General features: G+C 40.8%; 1 protein-coding gene across 8 annotated transcripts in view; it reads left to right on the top strand.

The window, feature by feature from the left end:
• Positions 1–5,851, top strand: part of rerea (arginine-glutamic acid dipeptide (RE) repeats a) — a 148,190-nt gene extending 142,339 nt beyond the window's left edge. For 4 of the 8 annotated variants that reach the window (XM_050063908.1, XM_050063907.1, XM_050063906.1 and 1 more), the window contains 5 exons: positions 74–296; positions 387–1,107; positions 3,117–3,293; positions 3,404–3,584; positions 3,675–5,851. In XM_050063908.1, coding sequence (XP_049919865.1) covers positions 74–296; positions 387–1,107; positions 3,117–3,293; positions 3,404–3,584; positions 3,675–3,708 — 1,336 coding nt within the window. In that variant the 3' untranslated portion in view covers positions 3,709–5,851. The remainder of the gene's footprint in view (positions 1–73; positions 297–386; positions 1,108–3,116; positions 3,294–3,403; positions 3,585–3,674) is intronic. The other 4 variants (XM_050063910.1, XM_050063912.1, XM_050063909.1 and 1 more) reach the window with 2 other exon arrangements.
• The last annotated feature ends 19,448 nt before the right edge of the window (positions 5,852–25,299 follow it).

The raw sequence follows: 25,299 nt of genomic DNA, 5'->3' as shown, positions 1-25,299 counted from the left end.
TAATTTATGAACTGGAACATCCCTCCATTTTTCTGAATAAATATTGAATGTTTTATCTCCACCACGACCACAGGTTCTACAAGCACCTGGACCGGGGTTACAACTCGTGTGCTAGGACAGATTACTACTTCACTCCACTGGCTTCATCTAAACTGGCCAAGAAGCGAGAGGAAGCTCTGGAGAAAGCCAAGAGGGAAGCAGAGCAGAAAGCAAGGGAAGAGAAGGAGAGAGAGAGGGAAAGGGAAAAGGAACGAGAAAGAGAGCGGGAACGAGAAAAGGAAGCAGAGCGAGCTGCGGTGAGTGGTTTTGTTTGTCTCCCTTTAGTTTGCCTGTGGTTAATTTTTTTCTTTTAAATCTTACTGAACATGTTGTTTCTCTCTTTACAGAAAGCCTCCAGTTCCTCTCATGAGGGCAGAATGGGTGAACCTCAGATGGCTGGCCCCGCCCACATGCGTCCTCCATTCGACGGCCCCCCCACCACGATCGCAGCTGTGCCTCCATACATTGGCCCCGACACCCCTGCCCTGCGGACCCTCAGCGAGTACGCCCGACCCCACGTTATGTCCCCCACCAATCGAAACCACCCCTTCTTTGTATCCCTCAACCCTGCAGACCCGCTGCTGGCCTATCACATGCCCAGCTTGTACAACGCTGACCCGGCCATGCGGGAGCGCGAGCTACGAGAGCGGGAGATGCGTGAGAGGGAGATCCGTGAGAGGGAGCTGAGGGAAAGGATGAAACCTGGTTTCGAGGTTAAGCCTCCAGAGATGGACACACTTCACCCCTCCACAAACCCCATGGAGCACTTTGCCCGGCATGGGGCCATCACGTTGCCCCCCATGGCCGGCCCTCACCCTTTCGCCTCCTTCCATCCTGGCTTGAACCCATTAGAGCGTGAGCGGCTGGCCCTCGCTGGGCCCCAGCTGCGGCCAGAAATGAGCTACCCAGAGAGGTTGGCTGCAGAGAGACTCCATGCTGAGAGGATGGCCACAGTGGCCAACGACCCCATCGCTCGTCTACAGATGTTCAATGTCACGCCACACCACCACCAGCACTCGCATATTCACTCGCATCTCCACCTCCACCAGCAAGACCCTCTCCATCAAGGTAAACGAAAGCCCTGCTTGTACACAAACATGCTGTCACTGTATCACTTAAAATTACACGATAGAGTAAAATAAATTTTAAGAAATAAAATTATTTATTTAAGTATATTCAGTACATACTATATACGTTTACAGAAAAAGGGCTGCATTCCAAAATATTATCAATTCTGGGAAAACTACAAGCTGGTAATTGCTCATTATTTGGCAAATGTATTTGCAAAATGTGTTTAGTAAATTGAGGTTGCCAGATTTTATCAGAGGAGCTTTCTATATTTCCTTTAATAAATATCAGTCTGGTGTAACCCTAAAGTATACAACAATAATGTTGCTATAATTACATTTATAAAGGGGAAGATGATTAATCAAATTCAAACATGTCAATTTTTAAATATCTTTTATATACTTACAGACATATTCAGAATGTGCATGATACATTGATCTTTTGTATACAGTCATATTTGTAAATTGATGTATGAATATTTTAACTTGATTTTCTGAATGTTTTATTGTGTGATATTGATTGTAATTAGGGCTGGGCGATATAAAGAAAATCAAATATCATGATATTACAGACCACATAACTTGATATTGATATTGCAGCAATATTCTAGGGTTGTGTTGTTTTCACAAAATATATACACAAAGAGATTTTTGAGAAATAATCATAAGTAATGTGGATTTAATGTTTAATGTGTTTAAAGGCAGATAATAGAACAGCTAGAACAGTCTGGTAAATTTAGAAGATTACATCACTTTACTGTAATGCAGACTTTAAAACTAGGAAAAGACAACACTTACAATATAACAATATCCAAAAACAAATAAGATATCTAGTCTCATATCACAATATTGATGTAATACTGATATATTGCCCGGCCCTATGATGTTATTGTATAATATTCTGTACTTTTACATTTTGACATTGAAAGGGAGATTTGTATAATCAGCACAAAGATAAGGGAAAAAAATCTTTATTTAAAGCATTGATAAAGAAATAGTCAAGGACCAAGAATAGAACCTTGGGGCACTCCAAAGATTTATTGATACTTATTCAAGATGCATCACTTTTTAACTTTGATACTATACCTAAATAAGATATTGATAATTTAACCCATTTTCAAAACCATGGTAAAATTGACATTGAGCACATATAAGTTTAATTTTTTATCAAAAGACATAAACTATAACTTGACACCGACAACTTTGCTTTTCTTGGTTAGTAGCAGAATGACTGTAGTACACATAGGCAACAATAAGACAGAGCAGGAAAGCGCAGTTGTTACCTGTGTATTGAAAAATGAGTATGAAACTGGTTCAAATATTCAGAATTGATATGTATCAATAAATAAATATTTTGTCATAGCACTAATAAGACATAGTAGAAATATTGCTAACCAGTTTTACTCTGTGCTTCAAAGTTAGAGGAAGAGAAGGTACTCTAAGGAATCTTTGAAAAAATTAAAAGATTGTAAAGAGAATTAGAAAGGATAAGAGTTAGGGTCACCTGTGTTTGTTATAAGTAAGTTAAATAATGTACAAAAAGAAAAATACGTTTTGAGGAGGTTAATATTAAGTTCCTTGTGCTATTATTTGAATCAAGTTGTCTGTTAATGCAATTATTAATTTAATATATATTACCTCTCTCATAACAGTGAAGAGTGCACAGAGGGGACATTGAATTAATGATAATTCAACTTGCATCTCTTTTAGTTTAAAAATGTCACCATATGATCTGAAACTCCACTTCATATTTTATTGTCTTTAGTAATGTACAGTATTGACATATGAGATTGGATTAAAGCATAATTATATCCTCATTAAATTTCTGATAGAGCCAGCAGATGCTTCACAGTGGATAAATATAGTAAAGTTGTCCCTGCACTCTTTTGGTCAGCCTTGAGAGGAGTAATGTTATATTAAGCTGTGTATCACTAATGCCTGTCGCATGCACTGTTTATGATACACTGTCGTGAAATGAGTGTACCCTGAACCTAAGACTCTGACGCCCAGAAGGTGGTGGTGAATGTCTTGTGTGTCCTCCAGGCTCGGGGGGCCATCCACTGGCAGTGGACCCCCTGGCAGCAGGACCACACCTGGCTCGCTTCCCTTACCCGCCCGGCGCCATCCCCAACCCTCTCCTCGGCCAGCCGCCGCATGAACACGAGATGCTGCGCCACCCAGTCTTCGGTAGGCTCCCCGCCAACATCATCTCTCATTAACAGCAGTATCACATCCAATCTATCAATCCCAGCTCTGCCAGATTGCCTGATCAAATCTTTTGTTTGTGCCTCGTCCAGGTACTCCATACCCACGGGACCTACCAGGAGGTCTGCCGCCGCCCATGTCCGCAGCCCACCAGCTGCAGGCCATGCATGCCCAGTCTGCTGAACTCCAGAGGCTGGCCATGGAGCAGCAGTGGCTCCACGGGCACCATCACATGCACGGAGGACCACTGCCTGGCCAGGAGGACTACTACAGGTCAGATAAGCACCAGGAATCACACGAAAAAACATTTAGATAAACCAAGCGAATGTGTCCAGATATTAATACTTGTTGTTTGTGTTTCAGCCGACTGAAAAAGGAGAGCGACAAGCAGCTGTAACCAGCCAAGGGAGGCAGCGACCGACAGGTGCAGGACACGGGAAGTTGTTACAGAGTTCATTCAGTTTTGAAGAATGGAAAAGGCCAAGTGGATCGTCTGAGAATTCTTCTGATTTTTTATTTTTTATTTTTATTTTTTTTTCCTGTCAAGGACTTTTTTTTATTATTATTTTTCAAGACATTGACTTTCTTTGGTATATAGCCAGTAGTGACAACGTCCTCAAGACTCCTGCATGACAAGCTTCCCTGACGTTTTTTTGTAGGTGCTAGAACAAGACACTGTGCTTATCAACAACAAAAAAAAAAAAAAGACAAGACCGGTCAGGCCGTTTATGGAAAAATAACAAGTGCTATCTTAAACTCAACATTTATTTTAATACATTGTTGGAGGTTTTTCATAATTTTAAGAAAAGCTACAGCATGGCGTTTTTGAGTCTGTAAATAGTATATATAAACATATAATTATTATTATAATTATTATTATTACTAGGTGTGGACTCCAAACCAAGTCGTTTCAACCTCCAATATAATTGTTTTGAAGCATTATCCCTTGTTTCAGAGGGGAGCACCATGGCATTATATGAGCAGTTTCTGAGAGAGTTGTGGTTCAGTTGTGACGTTCCTCTGACATCACTGTGTTAGATTTAGTCCCACATACACTATGTAAACCATGACGCTGTCACACCCACATCCATTCATCACACACCTTTGACACGCAGCAGGTTGTCAGAATGTGTACACTCGACATTTTGAGTTCATGATTTGAAACACTTGAAGAGGTGACGCTGTTGTCACTGAGGCTTCTGTGGAGTGCACGCCGAAGCCATGGATTAAAAAGAAAAACTAAAGTTTGCACTGAGAGCTCAAGCTCCACTCGATTGGTTTTATCCTTTTGCTTAAAATCTATATTTAAGTCAACACATTGGAGTAATACTTCATTGCTTTTTGTTGTAACAGAATGATTTTAATTCTGATTTTAAACATGTGGATACCAGGAACACATTTGGCTGAAATGGCTTCAAGTTTTTATTTTTAATCACCAGGACCTGAATTTTAACTTTGCTCAGTGTATCAGGAGCCAAACTTCAGGATTGTTTTAAACGTGTGAATGGTTTTGAGTCAGTGCTAGTTGTGTTGTGGGTGTCCCCTTTTCTCCACCTGGTCCAGTCACCCATGTTTGTTGCAGGGCTCACGTCCGACTGAGTCATCCTCCAGCTAGGCTGTAATAATGTTCACTGTGACACTAGAGGGGGGGCCTGCCGACACGTGACCACCAGGAGGTAGAGGGTCGATGACTGTGTGTGAGCGTGTGTTTTCCTCACAATGTTTTCGTATGTCTTGGTTCCTTAGGGATACACACACTCCTGGACCCCGGGAGTGGGGTGTGTGTTTGCGTGTGCCACTGACTGTTACAAGTTGTGCTGACCTGTCATCCCAGTGCACACCAGCCCCAAGTTTTACTTTTTGTTTTTCGCTGTAGCCATGACATCAGTTCTGCTTTTGTTCCACGCACTAAGACTGTTGGACCGTCATGGACATTTAGAAAACTGTGGCTTTTTTTTTATTTTCTTTTAACCAAATGAAGAAATTGTACTTGCATTTTAAAAGTGACCATATCTTCCCTTGGAGCACTATAATTTACATTTAAATGCTTGAAAACATCAAACCCATGCCACCCCCCCTTTTTAAAGATCCAAAAAAGTCTCTGAAGCCCTGACGAGAAATCTGTCACTTTGTCTCGCCATCTCCCACCGATTCCTGTCTCTCTCTCCCGACAACGTACTCCTCATCGTCACCTTTGCCTCGTTTTCCTGACGATTCCCTTGCCTTTTACTCCCTCTTTTTGTGTCTCCAGAACCTTTGATGTTAAGTGTTGTCAATGGTTTAGCTTCTTGTTTCAAAGCGGCAATAGCAGAATGTAAATTCTGACTGCTAAGATTTATATATATACTGGTATCTTGAAGCTTATTGTATATATGAGTAGTCGCCATGGGATGACACAATGTAAACAAAAAGTAGAAATAATAAGAAAAATTGTGAGTCCTGTGTTCTCTCCATTTGAGTATTTTGTAATTTTTTTGAAAAATTTGTGGAATTAAAATAAACGACTAAGTTACACCACAAGAAACGACTTCATCTCTTTCTTTTAATGCCTTCAGATACATCACATTTATTTCTTTGTAAACACATTTGTTTGTATACCGAGGTAGAGCAGACTGCTAAATCCCATCAGCCGTGAGACACAATAATCCTGTTTTAAGGGTAAACAATTTTGATTTCTCACTGCTCGTTCGCTAAATGGCAAAGATAGAAGGAAAGCAGAAAACACGCTTAATTCTCTGTTTTCTTTTTACATTTTGGAATTCTCCAGCTGAGCGCAGGGCCTGATGCCGGCTCTGTTTTTGATAATACTCATGTCCTACATTTGCTCTTGAATAATAGAGTTTTTGCTTGACGGGAGAAACGTGTTACAGCATAGATCAAGCGTCCCTGTTTCTCTATTTTTTTTCAGCCTTCCATTTTCTCAGCTTCACAAACACTGAGCTTTAAGAGATCACCCCAGCAGCAGGTAGTAAATCTCGGAGCTGAATATTGCACTGCTATGGTATAATAACATCAAAGCCAGGCTAAGCCAGAAGGAACACTTACTCAGGCTGAGATGCCTTGCTATCAGCGGGGCAGGGCTGTCATTTCATCCTGTGTGTGTGGGGAGTGATAGACCAGCAATCTGTGATGGTGTGCCGCAGCGATGGCTGTCATTTTGAGAGGGAGCTATTATTCTACTGCTGCTCTCTGAAATGATGCCCTGTCCTCGGGAAAATCGAGGTTCCTTGGATGCTCTATCCTGGGGCTGTCATGTGACGGCCGCCTTGTGAGGAGGTGCTGCTTGTTGTCGTCGGCTCGCCTCACCTCCCCATAAGACACAACAAGACGTCAGAGCCGAGCAGCGCCGGCTGGTTGAATAATTCATCTCCCCTCCTCCTCTTCCTCCTCCTCCACACCGGCGATGGAGCGACTGTGACTTGTGTCAACTCAAATCCTTCTCATAATACTGTGTGTACCCCTCAGGCAGGCACACAGGGATACAAAGTCTTAAAAAAATCTGCTCTTCCTGTCTGAATAGCAATATGCCTTGTGCTGTTCTCGCACTGTTATTGTATCTGTTGCAGCAGGTCTCGGACACAGAGCCTCCTCATCTCCTCCATCCTCCTGCCTTCTCTCTCGCTCCACTGGGCCTGCCTGCCGCAGAGTGTGATGCTCAGTGGCAGAGAGGAGCCTACATGCTATTAGTGCGTTCAGTCGGAAGGTAGCTGTGTTCCTTCAGCGGGTAGCTCTGCAGCTGCCCTGTTTATCTTAAAATGAGCTGTGTTGACACAGAAAGCAAATCTGCTGCTGGTGTTATTCCTCATCCGCTGTCTGAATTAGATATACAGGAGACATGATACCAGATATTTCATGTGCCGTATTCTCTCAGACACCATCACCTTGTTCTGTGAGTCTTGTGCGTTTGCAGAATTAAAAACATTGCTTCCATGTTTACTGGATCGATATTCAGTGAGTTAGAAAACAAGCAACCTGTGGTTATGTAAAAAAAAAAAAAATACCGCTCGATAAATTGAGCACAGCTGTAGGAATCTGATGCATGCAAATAAAGGTAATTAAACCCATCTACATTGCAGATGAGCCTGTCTCGAATATGCATACATGCATTTTATTTAAAACAAGGTTCGTCCGTGCCTTTCAAACATCTGAATATGTATATCACCGAAACAACCTTCATTTTCCAAGGAAAGGTTAAAGCAAGGTTTTCCTATAAAGCACTGGAATGATAACTACACCTGCGGGGATAAACTTTTAAAGCCTGCTATGTGGTAGAATACTTAGATTGTCATGTTGCTGTATGCTTTCAAGCACTCTCCCTGTAAAGTCAGAGTGAAAGGTCCTACAAACAAACCTGCTGCTTCATGAAAGGACACCAACATCCTTCAGATTCGCAGATAAAAGACCCACAGGTTGTCCAGAATCTCTGACCCTCTCATCCTCTGCCCCAGCTGAAATCATCTCCCTCCTCACCGAACATGACTCATGGCTTCGTCCGGAGCCAGGTCTCAGGTCTGTACAGTAAGATGTGTGTATCAGTGTGTGGTCTGTGAGTTCAGACGTTAACTGTGATTTTAAAAAGAAAAGGAAATGGGAGAGGATGTTGAAAGAGATGGAGCGATCTGCCAGGACATTTTTCATGGTCTAGGGATCTTTTCTGGCAAACTTTTAGTGATGAACTGTAAAGTTTACTTGAGTATTTTTATAGTTTGGGGTTCCTACTTCTACTTAAAGAGACAGTCCACCCCACAATCAAAAATACATATTTTCCCTCTTACCTGTAGTGCCATTTATTAAACTAGATTGTTCAGGTGTGAGTTGTTGCGTGTTGAAGATATCGGCTGTAGAGATGTCTGCTTTCTCTCTAGTGTAATGGAACTAAATATCACTTGGCTTTTGGTGCTCAGAGTGCCAAAAAATACACTTGAAAAACTCCACACTAATGTCTCTTTCCAGAAATCATGACCCAGTTACTCAAGATAATCCACAGACCTTGCTGTGAGCAGTTTCATGTAGGAACTATTTTCTTTCTACCTAACTACCCCCACCAACTGTATCACTGCACAAAAGGAAGTGTGCATCTATTCATGGAAGAGAGGCTCGCACTTGTCACATAAATGGCCTCCTCCATGGCTGAGCTGGAACGTTAGCTAGCTCAGTGGTGCTAGGTGAGTTAGCAGTAGATGCACACTTCCTTCTGCGCTGTGATACGGTTGATAGGTGTGTTTCTGTGGAAATAGTTCCTACATAAAATTGCTCACAATAAGGTCTACGGATTATATGGAGTGACCAGGTCATGATTTTTGAGGACACACAATTCAACTGTAGGTGATCAAATTGCATTATGGTAAATGAAGGCAGCAGGTTCTGACAAAGAAGAATGCATAGTTAGAGAAAATGTCCTACAAGTTACACAAGCAGCAATTAAAAAGTATCAAAACATAGCATCTCATCATGCAGAATAGCTCCTGTCTGGCTTATTATATGTTATAGCATATTATAAAATAAAATATAATACTGTAACTTGTCTAAGTCGATATAACAGTGCATTATATGCTTGTCATAAAGTAGTCATATGCTTGCAAATTAATGGCAACTCAATTTGCAGTGCTCAAAGTGTCAAAAGATAAATAAAGAAATTTGAAAAATAATGTAGGAACTATTTCCACGGAACCACACCTGTCAACCGCATCACTGCACAGAAGGAAGCGGGCATCTACTGCTAGCTCACCTATCGTTACAGCTCAGCTGAGGAGGATGCCATTTCTGTTTACATCTTGCACTGAGACAAACACAAGCCTGTTATCCATGAGTAGATGCACACTTCCTTCTGTGCAATGGTATGGTAGTTGGATGTAGTTCTGTAGAGAGAACATGAAACTGCTCACAACGTGGTCTGTGGATGTGTAACCAGGTCATGATTTCTGGAAAGAGGCATTGCTGTTGAGTTTTTCAAATGTATTTTTTTTGGCACTTTGAGCACCACAAACCGAGTGCCATCTAGTTCCATTATACTGGAGTAAAAGTAGACATCTCTACGGCTGATATCTCCAACACTCTGCAACTTGCACCAAAACTATCTAGACTGATTAATAGCTCTACAGGTAAGAGGAAAAATATGTATTTTTGATTTTTGGGGTGAACTGTCCCTTTAAGTGACTGATCTGTATACTTCTTCCACCACTGCTTTACTCCCACTACATTTCAGTGTGAAGTATTACACTTTTAAAAAATGTAATCCAAAACATGTGGCTATAAAATGCATTGTTATTTTCACTTTGACTTCTACATGATGAGATGCTTATTTTGCCTGTGCTTATACTTTTTCTTGCTGCTTGTATACTTTCTAGGCAATTTCCTGTTAAATACTATGCATTCTTCTTTGTCAAAACCTGCTGCCTACATTTCCCATAATACAACTTGATAGCCAGCAGTCGAATCATTAGATTCAGGTGTGTTGTGCTAGCAGCAGCTAGCCTTGAGCTGCTAGCCTCAAGCAGAGATGAGGAGCGGGCCACAGAGGTCAGGTAAGATTACTTCTTTTCATCTCAACACCAACAGGTTGTTTTCATTTCACTTGTAGTCTTCAGCCCCAAGCAACGCTGACTCAAGTGACATCACTTGAGGCAACTGATCAGATTTCACACAGCTCCTTCTTAAGCCACAAAGGGCTTTTTACAACTTTTTCACACATGCAGTCGTACTCCCCAAGACATGAGAACAGGCTTTGATGTGTAAAATTCCCCTTAAAATAAAAGATCTGAATACTGCTACACAGTTGAGGGTCGAGGTGGAGCCCTCAGTTTGTTTTCAGTAAGTTTTACTGTCATCATAAGAACACTGGAGCTCGACATTACATCTCAGTTGGACACCAATAAAAAGATTTTTGAAAGAGAAAAAGGGGAGGACACTGCAGCTCTGCATACCACAGCATAATGTTTCAGGTCCATGAGATGGCTGCCATTTTGATCCACCTTAATGTTCAATCCCTGCATGTGTGCTGCAATAACTTTTCCTCTGTGTGTGTGTGTGTGTACAGTTTATCTCTGTGAATCTGTTTGCGTTGCTGCCTGCTGTGTGTTTGAGGCCTGGGCTGCAGCTCCCATGCGTCTAATGATATCCTGCTTTCACATTCCTGTCATCGCCGATCTGGATTCCCCCTTGTCTGCACCAGCGGATCAACCCAGTGCAGCCACTGGCCCGACCCAAGCATTCCTCACCCACTCCCAACACACACACACACACACACACACACACACGTACACGCCCTCAGGAGGCCTTTGCCGACGCCTACCGCAAGCCTCACACACACACACTGCCTCTCATTCTCCCACACTCCTTCTCCCTTCTGTTTCTATTGTCTCGAGTTAGATTTCAAGGGAACAGCCTGTAGCCAGAGTCGTAGGGAACTCTTTGTTCAATAAAGCGTGCCAGGTTTGGTTCCTCGCTGGCAGAGGACAGACAATGCAAGGCTTGCACGCTAGACTTCCAGGCTCCTCTTTAATGTGTTGTCATAAAACATGCAGCTGGCAGAGACTTAACGTTCAGTGGGACTGTGTGCTGCTGCAGCACACTGAGCCCTGGGTTCTGCCCTTCCAACTGTCCCCCGTGCATGTTTCTTTCTGCAGTGTCTGTGCACCGTCAGAGTCACACAGACCTGACATTTCAGATTTCTCACAGCACAACATTTCAATTCACTGTTCACCCAGTGGAAAATGTGAAACAGTAAGGAGACTGCTGGGGCTACAGTCCACAAAAATGTCCTCTACTGTCATCTCAAAATATTGGGACAGTGGAGGGATATTGGTTCTTTTGGCAGTCCACTCCCTTAAATTTATTCTTCAGATGAAAATAAGACCTCAAGCTGTCATCTGATTTACTTCTCCTCTGCTTAAAGGGGAAATAAACCCAGAATGAATTTAAGAAACAGTCTGCACACTGCCATGTGGCTTACCCTTAACCCCTTTAATGTAGTCATGAGGGTTTCATAACCTTGTGTAACACAAAAACAGATTTGTTATACTCTTGCATCTACAAACAAATTCTGTCAGTCCTTAAACCAGAAAGTATATAATAAATCCCAAACCAACTTGTACAGACGCTGGCTTAACGATAAGCTTATGATAGATGTGTCTGTTTAACATCACAAACTCCTTTACAGAAACTAGCTGCATGTAGCTGAAGTACCTCAGTTTGCTCTGGTGCTTTGTGCCAGTGATGGCATTTTTTAACTTTTTCCGAATCAGTTTTGCATCAAGTTAATGGAGCTACCTACAGTTCTGTGTGCATTTATTTTAGATATTAAAACTAATCTCATGTTTGAAGACATCTGAAATAACTATTCCTATAAAGTTATGCACAGAAAGGTGAGAAAAGAAAATTAGAAAATTGAAATAGAGATATAGTTGGCCTAAAAACTTTGTACATAAAAACTACATCAAGTTATTAATCTGCATCAGGTGTCTGAACATTTTTCAGGCCAAGGACCCCTTAGCTGAAGGAGAGCACGGACCCCCGACTACATATATTGTATAAAACTGAGTTGCAGAGGTAATTCTCTGCACTTTCGCTGATGGTCTTAAAGTTGCACAGTGTGTCAGATTCTCTCGCTCGAAAAGTTACAAAACTATCCATTGGGCTCACATGAATATCTCCATCCATCCTTTTTTTTAACTGCATAGCCAGGGCCGGGTCGCGGGGGCAGCAGGCCAAGCAAAGCACCCCAGATGCCCCTCTCCTCGGGGACCCCAAGGCGTTCCCAGGCCAACTGAGATATGTAATCTGTCCAGCGTGTCCTGGATCTACCCCAGGGCCTCCTACCAGTGGGACGTGCCCGGTGCATCCGAGGCATCCTGATCAGATGCCCAAACCACCTCAACTGACCCCTTTCGACGCGAAGGAGCAGCGACTCTACTCCGAGACTATCTGTACACTTGAAATGATAATGATAATACAGCTAGTTAGTCAATATGTTTACCTCTCTACTTTACCTCGCCGTTACAGATAAATGCCGTGCAGATGGCCTCATTAATGTTGTGTGCTGTACTGTAATGTGTAATTTAAGACATATTTTTTCAAAACACTTAATAGTGCAGCAACTCTGAGGACTCCCTAAGGGTTGCGGACCACCTGTTGAAGACCCAGAATCTATGGTATTTTTCACATAAAGGAGAAATGTTAGCGAAAACCAGGTAAAATCTAAGTTTCAGAAACAGGAAGCTCAGAGTATTCTTAGAGATGGATAACAAACAATGCTTTAATAACTTTAAAGGTATACTATGCAGGAATATTGCCAATGGAAGTAAAAGTCAAAGCCAACCCCAGATTCTGTCTGTTTTTTTTCAGCACTGTGTCTGCGATTTTCATAGCCGACTCTTGAATACGTGCTGCTTACGGTCTGGCACCTGGTTGCTACCATTTTAATTCTTGGCTTCAGATGCTCGCTGTGCCCTGGAACATCCCGAGCACAGCAAAATAAGAAGAAAATAAGAGAAAACAGACAGAGGGAAGAGTGTCTGTCAAAAAATACACCACCACACACTTCTAGTGGGTTGTACGTGATGTTTGAGAGGGATTACTTCTGTCTGAGTCTGTACATTGCCCCTTATTAAAGTCCTGTGTAGTATACATATAACTTCTTGCCATCAGAGTGGATACAGTCCAGAGAAATAAAATAAGTTAAACTTGATAGAGATCTGATTTGTGGGCCACTTCTTACGAGCAGAACGCATGTATACCTCACAGTCCTGTCAGCTTCCTGTTTGTGCAAATCACATTTATGGATGACAGCCTGCCTGCTATGTTCAGGCCCACAACTGGAGGTCCACTGCTCCATCCACATGTGACATCTGCTGCTCGCTGTAATACACATCCAACACACCCTCTGCAGTACAGCAGGTTATTTAACCCATTAAAGCCCTCTGCTCTGCTGTAAACACTTGTTGCTAGCACTGCAGATGATACAGCACACATATAAAATCTAAGCAGTGTTTGATGTGTATTCTCATTGGAAACATAGGAAGTACACCCAAAAAAAGTCAGTATGCATATTAAAAATGCCTGGGTTTTTTAGTGTGCTCTTGATGGTGGTCATTATTGTCCCACAATGCATTAAACACGGGAAATGGAGGAGCTGCTCACAGCTGGAAAAGATTAAAGCAAAATGTGGATGGTGCTCCAGGAATATCTCAGAAACACAAAACAGTAATTAAAGTCTTGGAAAGACATTTTGATGCCTAGTTGTGAAGTAAACAGTGATAGTCCACTGATGTAGTTTGGTTCATATGCTTTGGTGCACGTAATGTATCAACTCCTTTTAGTAGGAAACTGTTAAATATGTTGATTCTTTTCCACATATAAACTTCAAAGCAGCAGCCTTCACTATAGTAGCCTATATACTGTATACAATTCGTTATGCAGTATGGAAGTGGGACACAGTTAATGTCTTGGCTGTTGCTCTCACAGGGAATTAAAGTCAATGTATTTTAGTGTCTAATTTCTGCTCCTTAAGTTACTGTACCTGTAATATCAGTATAAGTGTGTCATTTGTTTTTCTTTGGTTATTGTTTGGCACTTGATGCTTTTGTTTTACAATGGCAAAACATTTTTCTTTATACTGATAAAATACTGTAAAACTTCAATTAGTAGCCCAGGCTATTATTTGCTTAAATCACTGAACTCAACAGGCTTATATTTTGGACAGGCCTTTAATTCCTTTTACACAAAACTGTTGCTCAGTAAAGATGGGAAACACAATCAAATTGTTTATTTAAACTAGTTTGAATATTACTTATATAAAATTTAGGCTTTGAATAAAATATCAATGATGTGTTATGTTATGACACTTGTTTCACAGCACCCAGCATATATACTGACACAACACCACTTTACCATGCTAAAACAATATTCTTAACTTGGATTAATTTTTATGAAAACACTTTTGATTATTTTGATTGGCGGACCCTTACGAACTAAAGAAATATAAATAACTTACAGGGTAATCTAGGAAAGGACACATATTCTGACTTAATGACAGCTTCAGAAGAAGGGAGTCACCACTTGTTTTTTGTCATGCTGATAAATCTTAATTAATTACAGTCTTCTCTGGAGCTCTTGGTTTCAGTAAAATGAACCGAGCTAACAGTGTGTAGCATCTCCATATTGACAAAAGTTTAAACATTTATATATTTGTATGTGCGATCTAAACAGCTAACTAGCATTAGCTCAAGTAGGTCGTCAACAGTCTGGTTTTATACATCCAAAGAAATTCTTTAAAAATGACCTGCTTGGCAACCAGACCAGGCGTCTAATTGAGACAGGCCTTTATTTGTCAAAATGTGTAGCCACACCAGGCTAGTAAAAGAGATGAATCATTTAATTAGGACTAGGCTTTTTTTTTTAAGATTATTTTTTAGTGGGCTTTTTGCCTTTAATGACAGGACAGAGTGTGAAATGGGCAGAGAGACAGAGAGAGAGAGTGGTGACTGACATGTAGCAAAGGGCCGCGAGCTGGATTCGAACCTGCGGCCGCTGCAGCGAGGCAATGCCTCTGTACATGGGGTGCCGGCATTATCCACTACATTACCAACACCCCAGGACTAGGCTTTTAATTGAAGTTTTACAGTACGAATGAATGATTTTTGAGTTTACCAGTGTTACAGGCTAAGTTGGTTTCCTGGTGGCACACTGCGACTGAAGTGTCTAGTGGAGGGTGGACTGTATTACTGATGTAAACATGACTTTGGCACACTAGATCGTCACATTCACATTACCTCATCATATGGTAACACCTTCTAAAATGTCCATGTCTATAATACACTATAAACTGCTTATTGCACTGTATAATAGTTCTAAGAACATTAAGAGCTTTATAATGATAATCAAGACACATTGTAAAGTATTTAATAATGACTTAAAAGGTCAAGTATCATGACCACTTAGAGGTAACTTAGAATTACATTATAATGCATTATAAAAGGATTAGGAGTTATAAGACACTGTGATCCTTGCAAACATTTATCAGTGAGTGACCAGCAGTTTTGAAGTATTATGATACTTAACATAATATAATAAGAAAATGTCTTTTAAAGCATTATGAATATTTATGAGTGTAGTAGCTCAGTTCATAGGGACTTCAATTAAGAAATGGAGGTTCGCCAGTTCAAGTCCCCATCCAGACTAAATATGGTAGCTGGAGAGGTGCCAGCTTGCTGCACTGCAGAGGTGCCCTTGAGCAAGGCACCAAACCCCCAACTGCTCGGGGTAATCGTCCATAGGCAGCCCCCTCACTTTGTCAACTCTCCATTTAACGTATGTATAGGTCCTGGTTGTGCATGTGTGTATTTCGGGCCTGTGTGTCTCTGACAACAGAGTGAAAAAATTGAATTACGTCTTGGGGATTAATAAAGTATATCTTCTTCTTCTTTCTAATTATAGGCCTACAGTGCTATAACCATAAGTATGTTTATAATGCATCATGGACATGGGCGTCATAGAAAGTGTTACCAACTATTTAACTTAAAGCAACAGGTTCACCTGATTAGTTTCTTCTTCTTTATATCATATATGTGAACTTCTGAGCTCCTGTTACTGCTGCACTCACTGCCAAGGTTAACTGTACAAACATGAACCCTGATATACATACATTTAATAGAGGAGGCTGTCTGCTCCACACCATGTGTTCTGGAGGTTGAATTTAACAGGCATAATTACGTTAGCGTCTTTGTCTGCTTTTTATAGGGCATGGATCACTTGTGTGTAAGTTCCCCTGGAGGAAAGTTTATTATTGTCGTCATTGTGTATTGTCCCTGCTGTGCGGGGCTTGGTGTACGATGATCTCATAATCTAGATGCCAAATATTATCTTTATACATACCCCTTATTCTCATTAGGGCTGTGACTGATGATTACTTTCATCACTGATTAAACATTTAGTCTTAAATTAGAGGATGTTGAAAAATGGTCCATACAATTTCCCTGAGCCCAAGGTGACGTCTTCACATTCATATTTTTTTTGTCCGACCAACAGTCCACAACCCAGAGATTCAAGAGAGGTATAAAGAACAAAGGAGCAAATCTTGAGAAGCTGAAACCACCAAATGTTCAATATATTTTCTTGATAAATGTCTTAAACAATTAATTGATTAACAAAATTGTTGTCAACTAATATTCTGCATATTGATCTACACACATAATTTATTCTACTTTAGGTGGCTGACAGAAATCCTGTATTTTGAAACCCTAAACCAGTGTTTCCTGACTGGTTCAGCCAAGGGGTCCAGATTTCTCCTCAGTAATTTATTCAAGGTCCACACAGTTTAATACATTCAGTGGCATGGATTTGGCCATGTTGTCAAGCTAGTTTGCTGTCTCTGTCAAATAGCTGAGCTGTAGCGTTTGCTAGCTCAGTGGTCGGTGCACGCTTATTTCTGCACGGTGATATTATTGGTGGATGTTGTCCTATAGAAGGAAAATAGTTCCTACATGAAACTGCTCACAACAAGGTCTGTGGATTATCTTGAGTAACTGGGTCATGATTTCTGGAAAGAGACATTGCTGTTGAGTTTTTCAGATGTATTTTTTGGCACTTTGAGCACCACAAACTGAGTGCCATCTAGTTCCATTATATTAGAGAGAAGGCAGACATCTCTACGGCCGATATCTCCAACACTCTGCAACTCACACCAAAATTATCTAGACTGATTAATAGCTCTACAGGTAAGAGGACAAATATGTATTTTTGAATTGGGAGTGAACTGTCTCTTTAAGTGACTGATCTGTACACATCTTCCACCACTGCTTTATACACCTAAACATTTCATAGTGAAATACTGCACTCTTTTAAAATGTAATCATGTATATAATGCATTAGTATATCCACTTAGACCAGGTACAATATTATATATTATTTTATGATATAGTATAATATCTAATCAGACTGCAATGAGCCATTATGCCTGATGAGATGGGCATTTTTTATACTTTTTACTTGCTGCTAGTATATCTTCTAGGAAATGTCTGTTATATTATATGCAGTCTTCTTGTTTGTCAAAACCTGGTGCCTACATTACCCACAATGCAACTTGATCTCCAACACTTGAGAATTAGATTCAGGTATGTTATGTGACTAGTGGCCAGTGTAACTCTGAGCTGCCAGGCTAAAGCAGAGATGAGGTCTGATAGGATCGCTTTCAAACTCCACACTAACAGGTTTTCAATGTCCAACTTCTAGACGTCAGTCCCAGCCAACACTGACTCAAGTGACATCACTTGAGGCAACTAAATTAATTTCGTGCAGCACCTTCTAGAGCCACGCAAGGCTTCATATAACTGTCTTCATCAGTACATGAAGACATGAAAAAGGCTTTGACGTGTTAAATCGGTGGAGTGTCCCTTTAAATAAAGATCTGAATCATGCTACACAGTCGAGGGTTGAGGTGCAGTGTGTAACTTAATTTCAGTGATGACCTGACAGATGTGATTTGGGGATCAAATGCCAATATCATTAAGTGACTGACCCAATATGCTATAGCTCAGCAGCTCCACTGTCTCCCATCATGCAGATAACCCCGCCTCGACCCTGGCCTGTCATACTTGCTGTGGTGGCTTTATAAAGCCTGCCTGTCTCAGGGTAGCAACAGCACTAAAGCTAAATAAATCACAGCCGGTAAATGGCTCCTACTCCTCAGCAATTTCCTCAGCGATCTATCATCAGTCTGTGGGCCAGGACTGATAGCTCACTGTCACTAGCCTGCTACCTTGGAGAACCCAGCATTGGCGTTCTCTGCAGTGTGGTAACGGGTTTGCCTCACCTCCTGATGTTTTGAGGACTAGGACAACAAAGGAGAAGGTGGTGAGAAGGCCGACGGGCTTAGAGGTGCAGCTGGGGTTGCCGTGTGGTGGCTTGGGGGCCAAAAGAGACAGGTAGCACCCTGACCTTGTGTTTGCGTAATGGCCGTCCCTGTGATAGATGGCATTGTCAGAGCATTCACCCGCTGCGCCACGGGGCTGTCCACTTGCCCTGACGCAGATGGATCGGCCTTTGTTTTTTCCCTCACCTCAACTGTGTAATTAATCTCCAGTGCGAGTCTATGGAGGAGAGTGCTCTGTGGGCTGCGGGCCGATAAACTCACCGGCAGGCGGGCAGAGGCAGCTTTCAAGGCCCCGAGGACAAGCACCACCTTGGAGCTGGCAAAAGAAGATGTTTAAATGCATGCTGCTCCAGGCCCCCTCCCTCACCTAGGTTATCAAAAGAAGAGGCGAGGAGCACAATATTTGTCCCGGCTCCCCAGTACAATTTATCTGGGATGAAAATAGCGTCTCTTGGAAGATTCAGCAGTAATAGACTCTCTCCAGCACCACTGCCATCACACATTTTACACAGAGGCCTGGTTTCTCTCTGCCTATTGCTTCACTGCGCCACGTTCTCAGCTCCATTTCACAAGATAATAAGGCTGTGGGTTAAAATGGCTTAAAGTAGATGAACATATCTGTGCTGCTGTTTTTTATATTCTGTTTGAGTTTAGCAGTATGACAACTGCAGCCTGGCTACACAAGTGAAGCTGCATTTTATGCTCAACCTTAAAGGAAGACATAATTGTCCCTATATTTACTACAGTAGGCTTCTGTAGATTTATACAGAACAGGGCTGTAGCAATGGAGCCAACATTGGGGGGACCAAATCTCCTGGGGGGTCCGGTGTTCCATGCTAATGCACAGAATGTATAGCTAGCTAATGTCAAAAATGCTCTTTAACAAAATATAAAACATTACAAGCTTTTTGCCAATAAATGAAATGTACAGGCTACACTCCCAATCTACTATTTAATTGGGAGAGGTCATCTCCATCGTCATGTCCATCTGAAAAATGTAATTTTTAGTAACAGATTGTTTGGGAGATATGTGGCTTGTGAAAAATGGGTCCAATATTTACCTGAGTGACTATGGAGCTAAGAAATCGATCATAATCTGTGCTTACACTCACTTCTCCCATTGGAATGAATAGATGCAAGATGGCTGGTAGTAGGGGGCGTGTCAGTGACAAAGCCCACGTGATACAGTTACAGGAATTGACTCTGAAGTCAGCCGTCTCAGTTTATCAGTGGTCTCTGCTAATGTCCTGACAGGAAGTTAAAATAACATTACAAGAAGGAAACCATTCATAATATTATTATTTTCACAACACTTTACAAAAACGATCAATATCGACATATGACTCATTTTACATTCTAGTTTTCCACTTTTACTCACAAGTAATAAAATTGAGACAGTGCAGTGTTTGAGACTGATTGTATTTAGTTAGATAGAGGCGCCTCTTATAGTTAGTACAGTATGATGGCCCAGTTGCCTGAGTCCAATAATGGAGTACTTATCTATTGGAGGTACACATACTTTGTAAATATTGTGTATGTATTATATAAATGTCACGTACATTATTATGGGTATATGGGCATGTATATGTGTGTATATGTATATATGTGTATGTGTGTATATGTATATATACACAATGTTGTACTGTATATCATTATATCGAAAAGAATGGTGGATATGTGACATGTTTTTGTATTTGATCATGTTCATGTAGGGCTGCAACAACCTGACCCGTATTCTGTATCTCCTGAACCTTATGCGGTGGTGTGTTGCAACCTTATATGCATATAAAATCCTCAGCATATTGTTTTACACAATATATTTTACTACATAGTATATATTTGTTTACACAGTATATATATATTTCTCTATACATGATCGCATATACCACTAAGCATTATATATATCATATTATATTTGATTTTATATGGCGGAATTGTACTCCTGCTATTGGAGATGTACCACGTGGTGTAATCCTTGCATTATGGGTATTTAAGATGGCGACTTCATTGTAAATGATTAGCAGTCTGAGGAAGAGCATCACGCTCGAAACGTCACGCAAAATAAAAAATTGTATACGGGAGCTCTTTTGGTGTGCGGATCACTTTTTTCTTTTTTCATGAGACTGATTGTACCTTATTCATTAATTTAATGTTTATCTGATAAATACAGTATGCACAGAGAATCGCACGGCAATTATCCAACGCAATGCATCATAACATTTATAGTAAGTGGTAATTCCTAGGCCTTTAAAATAACAAACATAAAACATGATCACAGACAACAAGGTAAAACTATGTTATAGTACATTTTGTTGACCTTATACGAACAGCAGTATGACTTACCCGCCTACACACATATTCAGTATACGCACATAGATACCTACGAATATACATACATATAAACTGCTTACACATACATGCCTATCTAAAAAAAAAACATCCCCCCGTTTAATTTTAAAACGTTGACAATTTTGATCTGTTTTGAGTTCAATAGGCAGTGTATTCCATATGTTAGCTCACTTTTTTTAGAAAACTTCTGGCCAAAGGAGGTTTTCCTGTACAATACTTTACAGTTCCCTGTACATGCAGTAGTGTTCCTGGTAGACAATCCAAAGGTCTGTGACAGTTTCACCATGTTGCAGAGAGCCTGAGAAGCTTGGCCATGTCAACACTGTGGATAAATGTAGTATAGTTGTCAAAACCTCAGGTTTTCCAGGATGTGACAGTGGTGTGATCCTCCTGGCCTTTTTGTCCAGTATTTTTATTGCACGATTGTATAACCTCTCCAGGGATTTAATTACTGATGAACTTGCCTGTGACCTTGATGTGTAACACAGCAACTAAGATGAGAGATAATCGTGGAATGCATACATATATATTTTGGCTGCATCAAACGTTAGACAGCCCCTGATTAGTCTAAATGTGTACAGATTGACTTTTACAGATCCATTACATTTTTTAGAATCTTTATCAAATTTTAACTGAGGGCCGAATGTGAGCTCTAGATATTTGACCAAAGAAATTTGATTGATTGACTGATTGTTGATCCTAATATCTACACTGTAACCCCAGTCCCAAGAATTTTAATGTAAAGTCACATAAATGCCCTGGATGGTCAAAATGACATAAAAACTTGACACAAAAAGCTTCACGTAATTTTTCATGTTAAGTCAACAATTTTTGAGTATTGAGTAAATTTGACTAACATGTATTAAGCCAATTTTGCGTAATTAGTTTAAGGCCAATAAACAACACTTTCATTGTGCGCTTATTGTGGCGTGTTGGGGCTGAATGGGTGGAGTTTCCCAGCATTCCTTGAGACAATGTGTTTAAGGCCATAAGCTGAAAAAATTTGTTTGAATGTGTTATAAATCATTCACGTTACCCATTACGCAGTGATTAATGTTTATGTATTTGACAATTGTTCTAATGGTTTACAGTTACTGTTGTGGTAAAAGACATTTTGCACTGGGAGTAAAGTCGTACACACAGTTAGTGACCTCCTGCCTGTGTGGATATTAGAGTGTCTAAAATGAAGCTGTGCTGAGGTGAAATAAAGAGCACTTCCTGGTTGAGAATTTGTTTCTTTGCATTGTTCCAGCAATTAAGAAACCTAAGCACACCACAATATATTTTTATGGTTCAATGAAATTTTTTTTTTTAAAAAGTTGTAAAATGTGAACTCAACATGTTTATGTTTACGTGTCATAGAATTTAATGCTCAAACAGCAGAAAAACGTTATGTTAAACTGAGAAAAAAATCTGTCAGACAAGAGTCATATGACACATTTATTTTGTGTCTGGTGTACTCAAAACTTTAATGTTACTGTATTGTACTAAACTAAAAGTTTTGAGTGCCAGCTGTTTCCAAAACAATGTTTAAGTTGAGTAAGCAAATTGGGGTTTATAGTCTTTCTGAGGATAAAACATATCCTCCTGAAACCTTGTGTCCTCCTCCTACGAGAACATCACATTTTGGGTTTACTTGACCTTATACTTCATTCTACTTAACTTAGGCCCGTTGTCCTCGTTCGTGGACACTTTTTTGTGCCAACTAGTGGCTGGAAGACCACAATACACCAATCCATGTAAAAACAAGATGGCAACCATCTCTGCCAAGTCAGTCTGCAGCACAAACATGGACAAGATACAAAATCTGATTAAATTTGACGGTTCAAACTTGTTTATTTCTGATTAATAACGTTTGTAGTTTGATACTGCAACACATTTCACCAATTTTAGCAACAGTAACAAGTTAAGACACTGTTTATTAGAAAGTAATCATTTGTAGACATAGATACTTTATCATCAGCTCGTTGAAGGACATTGGGACTTTATTATCATTGACAATGTTTAGTTTTTATACTTATCAGGTCATACTAATCCCATATGGTTAGGAGAAATTAAAAATGCGAACCAAACAAAAATTCAAGTCTCAGGGGGATACCCACAGCAGTTGAACAAAAGCTTCTACTGGGGTACAACAACAACAGTTTGACAAACCACACCATAATACAAGATATATTGGAAATAATAATGGCTGTGTGTGGTTGTAATATCCATATATTGGTGGTGTGTTGAGCACATTTGAACATTAGGGGTGATGTGCCCTCCAGAATATATATCATATAAATTATAATTACTGCCTTGATGTGGCACATGTGGAAAAATATTTGACCTAATAAAACTAGGGGGGTGTCCGGCTGCCACACTTTTACTGTCACTGCCAGTGTAGCCGTATTTTAAGACTGCATGCAATTGTTTATTATAAAATGTGGTGACAGTAAGCGGTTGATATCTCTATAATGATACAAACGAATATGACATATTTTGAGCACTGTGATCCAGAGGTTTGTAGGCAGTTGTTTTTGATTCCAGTATAAATCCTTCTTCGGGTGCAGTAGTGGGCTGCTAATCAGAGGCTGTGGTTAATCCCTTGGCTGTGGCGCGTCTCACCAGCTGAGAGCAGTGAGGTTATGGACAAACTGAAGCCCCCTCGAGATGGAGGTGTGAAGCAAATCCAGGCAAATCACTGAGCCTCGAAATGAGCCAAACGGAGACAAAAATAAAAAGAGGCATATACTGTATGTTTTTTTTTCTCTTCCTAAGGAGGGAAAGTCTTCATAAAGCTTTAATACTGAGCAGAGGGACGGGTCAGTTTAATGAGGTGATGTGAAGCCTGGAAATGAATAGTGTTGTGATATCCTGCAGCACAGCAAATAGAAGCACTGGGAGCCATTGAGCTTCAGAGCCTGAGGCGCAGGACTGCAGAGCAAACAGGCAGAGTGTTAGTTCACTAAATGATGCAGAATGGATGGCGGATAATCACCACACTGCTCATAAATTCTCCTTTAAAGGCACCTCGTAGAATAGACTGACTGCACTTTCTTTAGTCTAGACGGTATCAACATACCGTCCAGATAATCATCTCAACATGTGATCCAAACATATGACAAAAACTAGAATCTGATTTAAATCTAACTTGATCAATAGACATGGTTGTACTTGTGCAAACAGAGCAGATACATCAAGCAGGATGCACACGGCTCATCCTGATTATCTATGTTCATGTTGAACGTGTCTCTGGTGCAGCCCCTGGGGTTATGGAGGAACAGTGCATGGTTTAGTCGAGCCCTCCTCCCTCCCTGTAAGCCCTCCACTCCGGTGGCTGGCTGCAGATTTAATGGGCTTAGCAGCTGTTGAGGAAAAGCAGTGAGGGCTTGTGGCATATGCTCTGGTTAGAACAAAGAGCAGCGAGCACACCACACAAGCTACAACTGCCTGAGCTGAATGCAGGGCTGCCACAGGGGCTGCAGTTAACCATTAAACTCTTTTACAGCTCGTGTTCATTCAGTTTATTTGATTGACTTTTTGTTAATGTGCTGTTCTGAGGTTTGGGTGCTATTATTAGTGTTTTTGATCATTCCTCCTCCCTAGTTTACAAAAAGAATATTGCTTTATGTGTTTTCTTTTTTACATGTTTGCAAGGCAGTGTTTGCTTTGTTTTCACTATGAGGTTTTACAGTAGGTGTGTGAGCTGGTAATTCATGAAATGAGAGCAGAGGATGGTGTATTTCAAAGGTTCTTTAAAGGCACTTGACAAGGCCGCCCTCTTCAGGGAGAGCTGTAACCCCTCCAACACGTCTGCTTTCAATGTACTCCATGATGCTATTAAGATAGAAAGTGGTGCAGAGAGTCCTCTAGTGGAAATAGACATAAATGGCTCTGTGAAAAAGTTGATGTTTTTTGTACAACATGCAAACAGGTACAGGTTTTTACAGCATCAATTTAATGACAATATAAAGTCTGATTTTTCTATTCTTGATAACTAAATCTGGATAAACTCATTTTAATTTTCTGCTCTGAGCATTTGTATTTGATTTGGCAACATGCTGCCTGTAAATATGATCTGAGTATTAGCTGGAAACTAATTAACTCTGGCAAATATGTGATGCTCAACACTTTTATTTGGTAAACAAAGATCCCCTTTATTACTCTGCTTTATTATAGTAGTATTAAATACTGCATACAGCATTTCCTGTACATATAACAATCTGACAGCTTGCACAGATACTTTCTCTACATGTATATCAGGCCAACGCAGTCTGGTTACTTCTACAATTACCAGCTGTTGTGGAAACACACAGGCTGATGTAAGTTTTATTGCAGTTTGCACAGTTGCTCTGTGCATATATGAGCTTCAACAGGCAGTATGTGTAAACAGTGATAATGTTGAGTTTGTGCAGTGTGTGCGTACGTGAGTGTGTGTGTGTGTGTTTTGCTCGGCTTCCTAACTGTTAGCAAACACGCTGTGGTGCCATGTTCTCCCACTCACTGCTGACAGAAACAGCTCAGCGACTGTGTGGGAGTCAAGTGTGGCAGGTTTGCTAACTGTCTGTTCTCGTAACAGTACAGTACAAGCTCTCTAAATCAAGGAAGCTGCTCCTAGTGTGTGTGTGTGTGTTTTTGTAGGTGTGTATGCATAAAAGTAGGTAGTAAAAGATGTGTCTTGCATCGCCTGCGTGCCCTCATTAAAAGGAAAAAATGTCCTTGCACTAGCTGCACAGCGGGGGGGTGGGGGGGGTGGTGGGGTGGGGGGGGGGGGGGGGCAGGTAAGTTTAA

Source organism: Epinephelus moara, chromosome 16, assembly GCF_006386435.1.
Source record: "Epinephelus moara isolate mb chromosome 16, YSFRI_EMoa_1.0, whole genome shotgun sequence".
In the NCBI taxonomy this organism is placed as follows: domain Eukaryota; kingdom Metazoa; phylum Chordata; class Actinopteri; order Perciformes; family Serranidae; genus Epinephelus; species Epinephelus moara.
This window is presented reverse-complemented; position numbering and strand designations above follow the sequence as displayed.